The sequence below is a fragment of the Crocodylus siamensis genome, chromosome 5, assembly GCF_052110815.1.
Source record: "Crocodylus siamensis isolate JL-2025a chromosome 5, ASM5211081v1, whole genome shotgun sequence".
In the NCBI taxonomy this organism is placed as follows: Eukaryota; Metazoa; Chordata; order Crocodylia; family Crocodylidae; genus Crocodylus; species Crocodylus siamensis.
The window spans coordinates 60,644,801-60,658,575 of record NC_143399.1 but is presented as its reverse complement, the minus strand read 5'-3'; the positions used below and the strand labels follow the sequence as shown (position 1 = coordinate 60,658,575).

General features: G+C 39.4%; 1 protein-coding gene across 1 annotated transcript in view; it reads right to left on the bottom strand.

Moving 5' to 3' along the window:
- The window catches only part of CDC73 (cell division cycle 73), a 160,597-nt gene that overhangs the window by 103,380 nt on the left and 43,442 nt on the right, over positions 1-13,775 (bottom strand). The window contains exon 10 of the mRNA XM_090048497.1: positions 4,550-4,614. Within this exon, the coding sequence (XP_089904623.1) occupies positions 4,550-4,614 (65 nt within the window). The remainder of the gene's footprint in view (positions 1-4,549; positions 4,615-13,775) is intronic.

Genomic DNA, 13,775 nt, shown 5'->3' with positions numbered 1-13,775 from the left:
TCTGCAATACAAAAAGCTAGGTAACAAAACAGGGTAAAGCTATTGTCACCAAATTACTAGCTCTATAACCACAACAAACTAGGAAAACTCAGATATCTGATAGTTAGTGGAGGATCAGAACGGAGGAAAGTCTGCTACTGTAAGCAACTCCATCATCAGAAATAATGAACTTTATTACTTAGCAGTAAAAATTCATTAAACAAGTCTTTTCTTTTGAAGAAACTATGTATGCCAATTAAGCAAAAGGCCTGCTGCAAGGAAGAACTGCCAGCAGCACAAGATATTTTACCTGACATTACTTCAAAAATCCTACCATTCACCATCTGTTCTGTCACAAATTCTGAATGTTAAGAGAGTCTGCTTCATCATTGATGAAAAGACAGCAAATAAAAAAATGCAGAAGCTCTGTTTTCTCATAGAACAGTATCCAGAACTCAAACTTCAGAGAGAGAGAAAAAAAGTCATAATCAAAGCAATTTCTCCAGTTTCAAGATACTTGCACATGACAGACTTGTAAGTTTCTCATAAATCGAAACAAAAGCAGTGGAAGTAAGAAGATGAGGATAGGTAGGAGATGTGAAGAAACTTTCAGAGACAGTAACATCTGTAAAACCTTGGAGAAGATATGTAAACTTATTACCAATTACATAGAAAAGGTTATTTTTTAGTTGCATTTCAGGCAAGAGACTGAGTGACTTCCAGATAGGTGAGTTTCATGCTGTGGCCTGCTAACAACAACAGTACAGAAATTCTTCAGTTGTCGGCAAGATAAAAATTTGTTTGGAACTAATGACTGTGGGGACTGAAAAGAGAAAGCTGGTATCACATAGCTGTAGTCCACAGAATAAAGAAGCTGGAGAATTACTTTAAAAAAAAAAATGAAATCGTTCATGGTTTCACATACTGGACACACGATGCATAGAGAAGCAAAGCTATGGGAAGGGGGCAAAAGTCAACAACTTACTCCCAATAAATCAAGGGTTGACTGCATTGTCGATAATGTCAAACAAACTGGGGTAATGAGTAATCTCTTCCAAACTGAGGATCATGAAGCATGTGAAACCAGAAGAGAAAAATGCAAATTGTGACAGAAAAGTAAGTAACCTCATTCCTTTATCCTGCAGTAGTAATTGCATTAGATAGGAAAGCATTAACACCATTTTACAAGACTGGCAAAGTCTCATTTTGACATAATACGCAGGATTAATTAAACAGATTATAAAAATGTGGTTCTATTTTTCATATTCCTATGATTATCATCGGATTGCAGCATTTTACCCAGTAGTGAAGAGTGACCAAGTGCATAATTTAGAATTTTTCAGTTTAACTCCATGGGACAAACTAACGTATTAGTTTCTTTTTAAGTCTGCAGATATGTTTTACTTGACTAACTCTGTAAGTGTGCCTGTACAGGTACTCAGGGGTGCAGAGAGGCCATTTTAGTAAAAACAGTTGTGAGGGTGAGGCCATGCTGGAGACTTTTAATTGGAACATGGAGCCAACTCAATTAATTGCATCTGTTCTGACACGTTTTAATTAGAACACAAACCAGAATGTCTATAGGCAGCCTAAAGTTTTAAATTTCCTCCAATAAAAGTCAGTGACCAAAAAAAACAAAAACAAAACAAAACAGTGAGAGAGAAGACAGAAGAGGAACAAGGAAACAAAAAGAATGAAAACACAAAATGAATAAATCCAGAAAACAGGTACCAGAGCCTTACTGCTACAGATGGGGGTTTGGGACCGCTTCGTATATCTTATAACGCAGCTTTATACATCTTATAAAATACTTGCTTCATTTCAATTAATTTAAATTTGGTTAGATGCCTCTATAGTAACATGGCTATCCCATACAAGTTGCACATTCACATATCTATTCTTTCATTCCAAAATGCAAAGCTAATTTTCTACCACAGCTTTCAAATAGGCTGAGCATTTTTTAAACAAGAGGTCTGACATTCTTTGTAGAAAATAAAGCTCTGAGACCAATGCTCAATTTTTCCTGGATGGAACAGTGCCAGAAATGGCAGATGGGATTTTATTGCTTCTCATGACACAATGTAAAATCATATGTGCAATCCTACAGCACTTTTTAAAGCACACAACTGTTTCAATTAGATCAAGATCATATTACGGAAAGACCAAGTTGTGAACTTCCTGTCTCTCTGTCCATCCCCCTCTCCCCCTCCCACCCAAAATGAAGTTGTCTAAAGCCCTTTCCCCACCTCCTCTGTGGAAGAATATGTAGAACAGAGGCAGCTCAGTTTAAATTAAACCTGGAAATAAGAAGAATTGACGAATGCATATAAGATTTCAGTCCACATAATTAAAGCTGCGTTTCTACCTTGACTTTGGGAGGGGCAATTAAAATAATTTTTTTTTGATTTTTTTTTTAATCCAGAATTCTGTCATACTAAATTTTAATTGAGCACATTTTAGCTAACTGCAAGAAAATAAAAAATGTTCTTGTTCAAAGAAACTCTCAATGTTTTTTCCACAGAACAACTTGCAGACAACCTAGTTGACAAATCGCAACAATAATTTGAAAGTGATATTATGTAATAAAAATATACAAATTGAGCCCAAAAATGCCATTACCCCTGGAAAGAGCATTAACCAGTACCACTAAAAACCAAGCCTCTGATGCAAGCAGTCATTTTACCTTTCATACCAATGGGATTCTGAACTCATCTAGAAATGCAGATGTGTGGCACCAACATATTCATTAATTAAAATTAAGATGACAAAAATTATCTGGGTGACAAAATCTTATGATTGAAAGATGAAAATGAAAACAAAACAAACATTAAGCGTCATTTTTTTCTTAGCGGACAACATGAAAACAGGTTACCGCTGACTGGCTGAAGCATTTACATACTAGGTCTCGTTTTATGTTCGTCTTATAGGAGGGCAAACCATAAGCAAGTACACAAGTTTAAGAGAATGTTTAGTACTATTCATCAGGCTTATTTAGGTATACAGATGGCAAAAGTCTTAACGAGGCCTCAACATTAGTTCTGTAGCATGTCCAACTTCCACGCAATTCAAAACCATAGTTGAGAGACTTTACTTACTCCCATAAAGCAGACAAATTAAAGAAAACATGGGATAAATTCTCTGAGGGTCTCATCTGCATACAGGAAAATCCCTACAAAAGAACCCTGACATCATTTGAAATAAAATGGTCAATCACACCAGGTTGAATGAAGAAATTCTCAACAACTACTTTAGAGACCACTGATGAATTTGTCACCAACCAAGGGCCTTTCTGCACTACAAGTCTCAAGCCAGGCAGAAGTTTTCTTGGAAGACAAACACCAAGAGAGTACCCTCCACCCTTCACTAAAACAGTTGTGCTGGCTGAACACACAGTGCACCTTGGGATTTACAGATGATAAGAAGGCCATGACTACTAGAAGAAAGCAGGGGCACATCTACATACACTTTCTGTCAGGTCCCCTATGATCCAAAGCCTTCAGTTGCTCACAGAGCCGATACTGGTAGGCTGGCAGAACAAAGGTATTCTGCCATACTACACACAGTGTAGTGCAGACCGAGCCTAAACCCAATCAAAGCAGAAAGGATAGCCGTGTTATAAGGCTCTAATGCTCCACATAGCTCTATCATTTAGGAGTGTGAAATATTGTTGCAACTCTAGTAAGCATACCTACACCAGTAAGAGCCTGAAAGCAGGTAGCTATAACTGATAAACTATACTCCTAAAAACGCTTGTTTATTTCATTCACAGAACTGGCAGAAGTATTTTACTAGTAAAAAAAAGTCTGAACAGGATAAGCTGCTTCTCCATTAGGAGATTTGCCAACACACCTCTATCAATACAATTGATAGACTTTACTTAGGGCAAGCAGTTTACTTTAGGCTTGGCAGGATTCCATTTTTAAAACTGGGAAAAGTTGATAAATGAATTCATCTCACACTCTCAGACTGATAAAATATATTTCTATCGTTAATAATCAACATGTATATAAAAGGGGATATAAGAAAAGTGATGGGTGATGGAGTGTGTGACCACAGGGCAAAGCAGAACCATGCTGACTATAGCTTAGACTGCAACTTGCAGAAACCCCATGGGCCTGGGAACAAAGGAACAGGAAGTGACAAAGTGGATGAGGGAGCTATGGGCAGCTTTTAACAGCATATTGTCATTAATAAATTGTCTGCTCCCCCCAAACCCTTAATTTTGCACAACCCTGAAAATTTAAACCAATAAAAATCAAAATGCATACTTAAAAATAAACAGTTATTATCCATGGAAATTATTTTAAAAAATAGAAATTGAATTCTGCCAACCCCATTTATCTTTTATTCAGAGTATCAACAGATTTTTAAAAAAAAAAAAAAAAACCCTTTTCAATTTATAGAAAAAACAACTGAGGCAATCCCCTGAAACCAAATTTGTTTTCAACTTTTACAGCCACCAACTTTTAAATAAGACCACCTTTTTTGGGAGGCTATGCCAAAAAAGGGGGGGAAATGAATTACAAATATAATTTCAGCATAAAAAGTTTCAGAAATTATTTAAACTTACAGTTACAGACTTCAAAGTCATTCCATGGTAGGTGCCCATAGTGTCAATTTTGAATCCTTCCGTCTCTGTAAAGGGAAAAAAGTCTCATTAAACCATTCCATAAGTAAGCATTGGTACAATGCTTTACAAAGTAAACAGACATTCTCTTTTTGATTCCAGAAATGCAGCCACATGCCTGCAGTGGCCCAGGTCAGAAGCCTGGGGGCCTTAGAGTATGCCTCCCTGCTCAGTTGGAGCAGACAGCTTGGGCCAAGCCTAGCCCACACATTCTGCAAGGCGGGGTTTGCAGGAGAGGTGCAAAGCACCCTGGGATGCCAGAGAACTGAGTTTGATTGAATCTGGAAGGGATCTGGAACAGAAGTTCAATAACCATTTTAACCCAAATTAATTTAGTCTGATACTACATGCATACAGGCTCAGCTTCAACTCATTTTGGCCGTTTTGGTTAGGGACAGAAGTTACACATAAACCAGTTTAAAGCGATGAGAAACTAGTTTAAACCTGTAACAGAACATAAATTCAGTGTACATAAACCACTTTCAAATTGACCAAAACCAGTTGAAGACAAACCTGTTGGATGTAGTATCACACTCACCTGATTTAGGTCAAACCAGTTTATGTATTAGGTTTACAATTCAATGAATATAGAAGTATTCAAAATAAAGCTTAATGAAGACTCAGGTTGGGATTTTATAATAAAACAAACAAAAGAATGTTCACTACAGCATGTTACCCTTCAAAGTAGTCCTTTTTAAATGCTCTAAATGTAGCAGATCCAATAATGTACGCAAATGCATTACTACTAATATAGTCTCATGAGCAAGCTTCTACATAATAGAAGGTTTATGAAAGTGACTTTTTAAATCTTTTACTAAGATCACCATAAGCCAGAAAGTGCCATAAAATAGACAGGCATTTATTTGAATAAAACACTAATTAGCGTATGTGCACATTCATGATAAGTGAGTAAGTTCTGTGAGCTCCCTGGAAATGATGTGGCAATCTTAAGAGTGACTATGGTAATGAAGTAACCGATGACAAAGTTCACTCAAAAAGTTAGTATTCCTCTATTAACATAATCACTAAAAAATGTGTGTAGGGGGAAGCATCATACAGAAGTTTCTAAGCCACGTTACATTAAGGTGATACCTAATAAATTTAATATAATAATGTAATTATTTGTTTATAAAACCTGTATCCTATTACCATGCACATATGCAATCCTTCAATGATCACCATACAATTGGCAATTAATACTCAGTTTGGCTTAAAGTTCCCTTTAGAGCTGATCCGAGTTCACTAAATGAAGCACCATGAGAAAAATATTAATTTAATAATTATCCAGTGCCAAAACAGATGTGAACTGTCACACAGCACACCCACACTAAACAGGAAAAGAAGAGATTATAGGCTCTGTATTTCTGCCAGTCAAAATGTGGCAGCAATTTGCATATTAATTCTCTACTATTCACTACATTCATTTTTATTGCTATAGGATTTTGTTTAGACTTCCATCTTGATTTATAAACAATCACTTAAAAAAAAAAAAGCTACTTAATTAAAAGTTTTCATGGGAAAACATTTAGATAAGAGGAAACATATGAAAGGCAAGAAAAGATGGTATCAGATGACTAAGCCTAAATCTCCCTTGTCGATACAAGCAGGAATTAAAAATAGTATTTACTCTGATACTTTCACTGTTTTTTAGAATTTGGACACCTTGGTAGCCATGTCTCAAAGATACAATGCTCAACTTCTCACTTCCAGAGAGGCAAGGAAGATGAACGCTTTGTTATCGACTACACTTAAACACTGGACAGAACAAATGCATACAAATCTTCAAGGTTACTAGTCCTGCACTATTCACATGTGCAGAGATCATTTAAAAAAAAAAAAGGTGGAAATTTGGGAGCTGCTTCTCAGACAAAGCAGACCAAAAGGTCAGTGTAACATAATTTAGATAAAATGTCTAAAATACATTGTTACATGAGCATCTTGTAAAAATACCCTAAACTGGCACAAGAGTTGAAATTTAAAAAGCATATAGAAAGATTTATTTTTTTCTTCTACACATAGCTGGAGTAAAAATGCCTTGGGGGAGGGGGGGAGGCAAAAGAAATCCAAGTACCAACTGTACTACAGGTCTGTAGCTTAGCTAACACTGGGTATAATAGATTTGTTCTTCTTAAGGAATAGCATTTAACATCTAAAAGAGCCTCGGATGTATTACTACAGTTACTGTCTAAAATATTTCAATAATAAAGCCTGTCCTATTTGGCACAAAGAACATAAGGAAAGCCAGATAGGCAAGCAAACTGATACCACCATACAAACAACAATCCATTTTAAGACAAAGAAACTTGGCTGCACCCCAGCAGTCTACTTTACAAATTTTACAATGTTAAACTGTTTTAACCTGTTATCTTACATCTACAAGCTTTAAATTCCTTATGTTAACAAGGATACTAGCAATCTGACTCCCATATTAAACCAACCCACTGAAATATACATAAATAGAAACAAGGAGACATAAGCTAAGGACTTCTTAGGTAAGACTGCCATAACTAATTCTTAAAATTTCCCTGAATAATACTGGAAACACAGACTATTAATCTGCAAAAATTTGTTCATCCATATTGATGTAGTACTTTTAATATAATACTGGGAAACCTTCTAGTGTTGCAAGATCTTCTGATGAAAGAGCAAGAAGGCTCCAATGAGGAGAGACTGGAGTGGCTGCTTTTGTTGCCTGTTTCAACTTAAACACCCACACACTTTAATCGTTCTGGAGAAATTATCGTAAGATCTCTAACAAGGTGGGAATAACCATAAATTCCGTTCTTCTAATATTCAAGTCTGCCAACATGAGTTTTTAGGGCTAGGATTTGGAAGCCACACAAGACCATCATGATGATTTAATACAGGGGAGGACAACTATTTCAGTAAGTAAGGACCACTTACTGAGTTGTGGTAAGCCATTGAGGGCCACATGACAGGCAGTTGGGGGAGATCAATATTAATTTTCTAATTTTTTTAGGGGCCCAACGGGCCAGATAGAATGGCCTGGTGGGCCGCATCTGGCCCACGGGCTGCATTTTGCCCAACCTGATCTAATACTCCCTGCATGAGAGACCAAGGAAACTCACCCATCACTAACTAACATGTTAAAACAAAACATTTTCAAAACTGACTACTAATTTTGGGTGCTCAATTTGAGACATTAGGCTTGCTTTCACAGCACGAGCATCCGAGCACCTTCTGGGTGAGGGGGGAAACTTAACTCCTTCAAGCTGTTAAGTTTCAGCACTTAAAAAAAATATAAATAAATAAATAAATGAACAATCAGTAATCTATTTTGAACTTCCCTAAATCAGTAACTAACAACATTGTCTAATGGCATTAAAAGCATTATTCCTAGAATATTAGGTTAAAGAAAATTTAAAAAAAGATTAACATGGAAATAAAATTAAAAAGAGGTATCTAATCCAGAGTTTCAATTTGCTACTGATATTGTGCAACAGGAGGGTTTAAAAATAAATGCTGTACTAATGTATTTAATATAAGCAATTCTTCTCTCCCAATTTAATTTTTTTTCAGGTCTAGGAGTCTTCCTTGCCAGAATCATAGAGAACAGACCCAGTTATAGTCCAGGGACTTTGGCAGAAGTCACAAAGTAACTGGACAGTTATTTAGCTTTCTAGCTCCCCACTGGGGATCTCTCTCCCTCTATCACTTTGCAAAACTCTGTATTATAATTCCTAGCATGTTTAGTACTCCACCTTTGTACAGAGAGAAAATCTAGCCCTACACAAAAGTACCCTCCCTATAGTAACTATGTAGAGCCAAACCTTGCCTCCTACCTCCAATCTGTTTTAATAAAATTCACTACATAAAGTTCAACCCAAGATTTCTTTAGGGTTTCTACTTCAGGAGTTTCCAACCCCAACTCAAGGTTCTCTTTAGCACTGTGGACAAAGTATCACTCCCAACATGCCCAGCTACAACAGCCAATAACCAAATTTACTTTCCATTTTTCACCAAGAGTTGGTACTAATCTTAGCTTCATTTTGTAAACTGCCACTCTTGACAACACTACGCTTCCTTTTTTATTTTTATTAGCTCGAGGAGAAAATAGTACTCTCCTTTGCTTAGATGTGAGATACCATGAGGCAAAAAAGAGAGGCTTTGTGTATTAAATGTCATGCCAAATTTGTCTGCATGTCATACCAGAAATAAAAAGATAAGATGAATTTTAGTCATGCTGCCTATTTCTTTATTAAGATATATACAGGGTGTAATCATTGTTGCATGCATCTGTGATTTACTCCCTTCACTTAACTGTAGTTTGTGGGTGCATCTTTGAATACAAAATGTACTTACGAGGCAGACAGCTTTCAGCCATTAGAATATAACAACTATCACAATCACAATTTGACCCCAAAAAAGTATCTTACCATGAAACAAGCAGTAGCTAGTTTTAACTAAATAAAACATAAGTTTTTTCCAAGAAGCTCAGATTACTGTTATTGAGACAGATTTAAAACCAAATGCTACATTGACATTACAGATTTGCCATATTTGATACTTTTAGCAAGTAACACAAGAGAAATTTGTGCATTCCTAACTGCCACAATTGTTTGGAAGATTCAGTAACTTACTGTCCTAGTTGGAGAAATGAAAAAAGCATTTCAGAAGACTAACATGCAAGTCACTAAATTTGATCATCCTGAACCTTCTGCCATATAATCTGCCATTTGCTGCTGGAGGACCACAGACTCAAGGCAACTCAAAAAAAAAAATATTGTTGGGTACCAGCCATATCACTACATGAGTGAGCAGTATACAACAAATTCAAACCTTCATTTAATATATTTCTTTTATCATGTTTCAAGTCTGGTAACAGTGTCCGTTATTTGCTACCACAGGGCACATCCAGATAAGTGCAGTTGCCGTATGTGGCACCGCAAACACATTTCCAGTCTGGTGTTCTCTGCGCTGCAAGGGCACGCTGTCCATGCATGCGCTGGCTCCATTCCCCCCCCCCCCCCCATGTGGTTTTCTGACCCCTATATATCCAGGGGTTAAAAAAACACCTACGGAACAACAAAACAAAACGGAGCGCTTATGTTCGGGATCACTGATCTGGAGAAGGTGCAGGTGTGCAGCTAGTCCCTCCCATCTCAATTACAGAAAGGAAGGTGAGGAACAGTCCCAGCTGCTCCTCACACCAGAGTTCCCAGTTTGAAAAGGCAGCAGGTCCTTTATCATATTGCTGCCTCTGCTGAGCTCCAGGTACAGGGAGCTGAGTGAAGGGAGCACTACTGTTTCCTGCGTGCTTCCCCTTGCAGTCCCCCCTTAAAGGCTGAGACTGAAAAGCCAGCAAAGCTGGAAGTCATGCACGCCCAAATCTCAGCTGCACTGGCTTCCTCTGGTGTCCCCCCATCACTCAGCTAAAGAGCACGGGCAGCAATTTTAAAGCCAGAGAAGCCAGGAGCCAGGCTTGGTGACAGCTTGCCAAGCCTGGCTCCCAGCCCCTTCAGCTTCCACTCGACTTTCTGCTTCTCAGCCGAGTGATGGGAATGACAATTTAAAAGCTGAAGGGACCAGAAATCTGGTGTGCAGGGGCTGTCCCCAAGCCCAGCTCCCAGCCCTGCTGGCTTCCAGCTCAACTGACACAGAGCTGGGAGGGGTAAGTCAGGCCTTTCCACTACTCCCACTCCTCCAGGTCAACCCAGGGAGTGCAAGGAGCAGGGTGCAACAGAGTTCACATTCCAGGAGTGGCCTCAGCACCCCCTAGTGCCACACAACCCTTGCCCTGTTCAAGCTCTAGGGGGCTTGCCCCTTCTCACTCACCTGCTATGTCTTAATGTACTTATCTGATCAAAAGGGAGGCTGCCTAAGGGTCCTAGAGCGAACCCCAGTTCTTCTAACCACAAGGTCTCTCTCTAGACAGAATGGTATTGCATGAAGACCACAACAAAAAGTCCTACTGTGAAGTTCATTCATTGGATTTATCAGCTTTGCAGGTTAGATACAAGTTATCCATTCGCTTATGTAGTGTTTTACATCTCTTATTTTATGAACAGCATTAAACCTCCCCACCTAACATTTTGGTCAAAGCAGCCTATGAACAGACAAGACATAACATTTTGTACGGAATTTTTTTTTCCCTGAAAACAAGAGCCTTTTGCTGGAAATGTCATAGGGATAAGGGCCTTGACCACTCTGTGGATAAGGGCAAGGGTAGCACCTAACACATTACCCTGCTTTGCCACAAACTCACCATTAACCAACTCCTAGAGCCACATGAACCTGGCTCCACTACTTCCAACTTATGTTGTGCTGCATAGGTTTTTTGAGGGGGCATCCAAGTTAGAAACGAAGAGAAATTTTTGCCTCAAATACTAAGCCTCTTCATGAAGTGTCAGAATTTAATGCCTATCACAACTAACAATACTAATATTTTCATTGTGAATCATTTTCATTGTGAATCATCAGATTTAAGCCCAAACTCAAAGTCATCAAGCGCAGAAAACCTGTACTACTTCCCCATCTATATGAGCCTCTTATTCACTGCTGGACAGTAGTGCCAGTGCCACAAAGATAGCCGAAATATCAGTTTTGTCACTCTGAACAGGAATAAAAGTAGACTGCAGTGACTAACAACTAACGATAGCATTTCGCTATTAAGCATCGTCAAAAAGATCATCGCTTGGGTAGTGCTCAGTAGACTAGATCCTTGCTGACTGTTTAGTGTCACAGCAAAGCTTCAGAGCTAGTACATCCACCATAGATACGATCTCACTCCAAAAAATCCAAGAAAAAAAAAAAATGTAGGGAACACAGAAGGCCCCTTTATAAATCACCTTCACTGACCTGACCAAGGCCTTCGCCTTTATCAGCAGAAAAGGGTTCTTCAAAATTGAGGGGAAAAAAAGACTGGCTGCCCATCAAAATTCCCTAGCATAATCTACTTTCCATGACAGAATATTGGAAACAATCAACTGATGGGGCAAAATCTAAAGCTTTTTAGATCCAAAAGCAGACAGTCATTCAAGAACTGGACTCTACAGCCACGCTTGCAGATATTCAATGAGCTGATGCCTCATTTAGCACAAATCCAGTCTTGCAAAACAGACACATGCCTATCTACCTACCTACGTGGTAGCCTGATAAACATGTTCATCTACATAAGAGATGTGCACAGCACAAGTTCTTTAATGAAATAGTCCAATTTATTATCCAGAAATAAAGGACATTAAAATGGAAAATGTTACATGAAGAGATGAGGTTCTAGTTGTGAAACGTAACTTTTCAAAAAAGGGAGGAAAGAAGACCCAGGAAATTATAGGCCTGTTAGTCTTACCTCGGTCCTGGGAAAGCTCTTTGAGAAAATTATGCACGGGCAAATCTGCGAAGCGCAAGCAGGCGAGTGTATGCTTAGGGGCACCAACATGGGTTAATTAGAAGCAGGTCCCGTAAAACCAACCTGGTGGCCTTCTATGACCAGGTCACAAAATCCTTGGATGTAGGTGTCGCAGTGGACGTAGTCTTTCTAGACTTTAGGAAGGCCTTCGACACCGTCTCTCACCCCATTCTTGTTAAAAAAAATTAAGAGATTGTAATGTCAATGCCTACATAGTCAGATGGGTTGCCAATTGGCTGGAGGGCCCACCTAGAGTGATGGTGGAGGGGTCATTTTTGACCTGGAGGGATAGGGGCAGTAGGGTTCCCCAGGACTTGGTCCTCGGGCCCGCCTGTTTAATATCTTCATCAGCAACTTGGACGAGGGGGTGAAAAACACTTTGTTCAAGTTCGCAGATGACACTAAGATGTGGGGAGAAGTGGACATGCTAGAAGGGAGGGACAGGCTGCAACTGGATATGGACAGGTTACAGGGGTGGGTGGATGAGAATAAGTTGGGATTCAATATCGACAAGTGCAGGGTACTGCACCTAGGGAGAAAGAACCAGCAGCATACCTACAGGCTGGGGAACTCCCTTCTCGTCAGCACGGAGGCAGAAAAGGTTCTTGGAATCATTACAGACTCCAAGATGAACATGGGCTGTCAATGTGGGGACGCAGTCAGGAAGGTTTCCCGCACCTTGTCATGCATCCATAGATGGATCATGACCAGGTCCAAGGAGGTGATCCTCCCCCTCTACATGACATTGGTCAGGCTGTAGTTGGAGTACTGTGTCCAGTTCTGGGCATCGCACTTCAGGAAGGATGTGGACAGCACCAAGAGAGTCCAGAGGAGGGCCACTCGCATGATCAGGGGGCAGCAGGGCAGGCCCTACTAGGAGAGACTATGGGACCTAAACCTGTTCAGTCTCCACAAGAGAAGACTGAGAGGGGATCTGGTGGCCATCTATAAACTGGCCAAGGGAGACCAGCAGGCAATGGGAGAGTCCCTGTTCCCCCGAGCACTACTGGGAGTAGCAAGGAATAATAGTCATAAGTTGATGGAGAATAGATTCAGGCTAGATATCAGGAGGCATTACTTTACAGTCAGGACAGCTAGGAATTGGAACCAACTTCCAAGGAAAGTGGTGCTCACTCCTAACCTGGGGGTCTTCAAAAGGAGACTAGACGAACACCTTGCTGGGGTCATTTGACCCCAGCATTCTTTCCTGCCCAGGGCAGGGGGTCGGACTCAACGATCTGCTCAGGTTCCTTCCAACCCTACCAATTATGAAACATCATTCAACCTCACTAACCTCACTAACATATTTAAATTAGGATAAGAACTATGATACTTGAGTATCACAATACAAAGATACTTAACACAGGTATTTCCAACACACAGTATCACGCATATCAAAATTAACAAGCAAAAATTACTTTACTCCTGAAGATTCAAGTTTTGACTAACTAAACTGAAATTAACAGGAAATTCTCTTTCCTGTTGCTCCGAAGAAGCAGTTCAGTACTAAGATCCTGGAGGGAGGGTGGGTTGTGCACACATTCTTCCAATCCTCCAAACCAAATATGATACTATTCTGAGTTATTTACAGTTTTCATAACTCTAGAGCTTGTGAATAACCTGTTTGAGTTTTCTATTTATCATCTCCTTGATGAAAAAAGTAAACAGGAACCATGAGACTGAAATGAAAGCACACAAAAGCCAGCAGGATATAGACTAGAAAGCAAAATGAGATTCAAACTGATGTTTGCAAGCACACACAGAGAACGTGTTTGTGGAATGTATTCACCTGCAGAAACT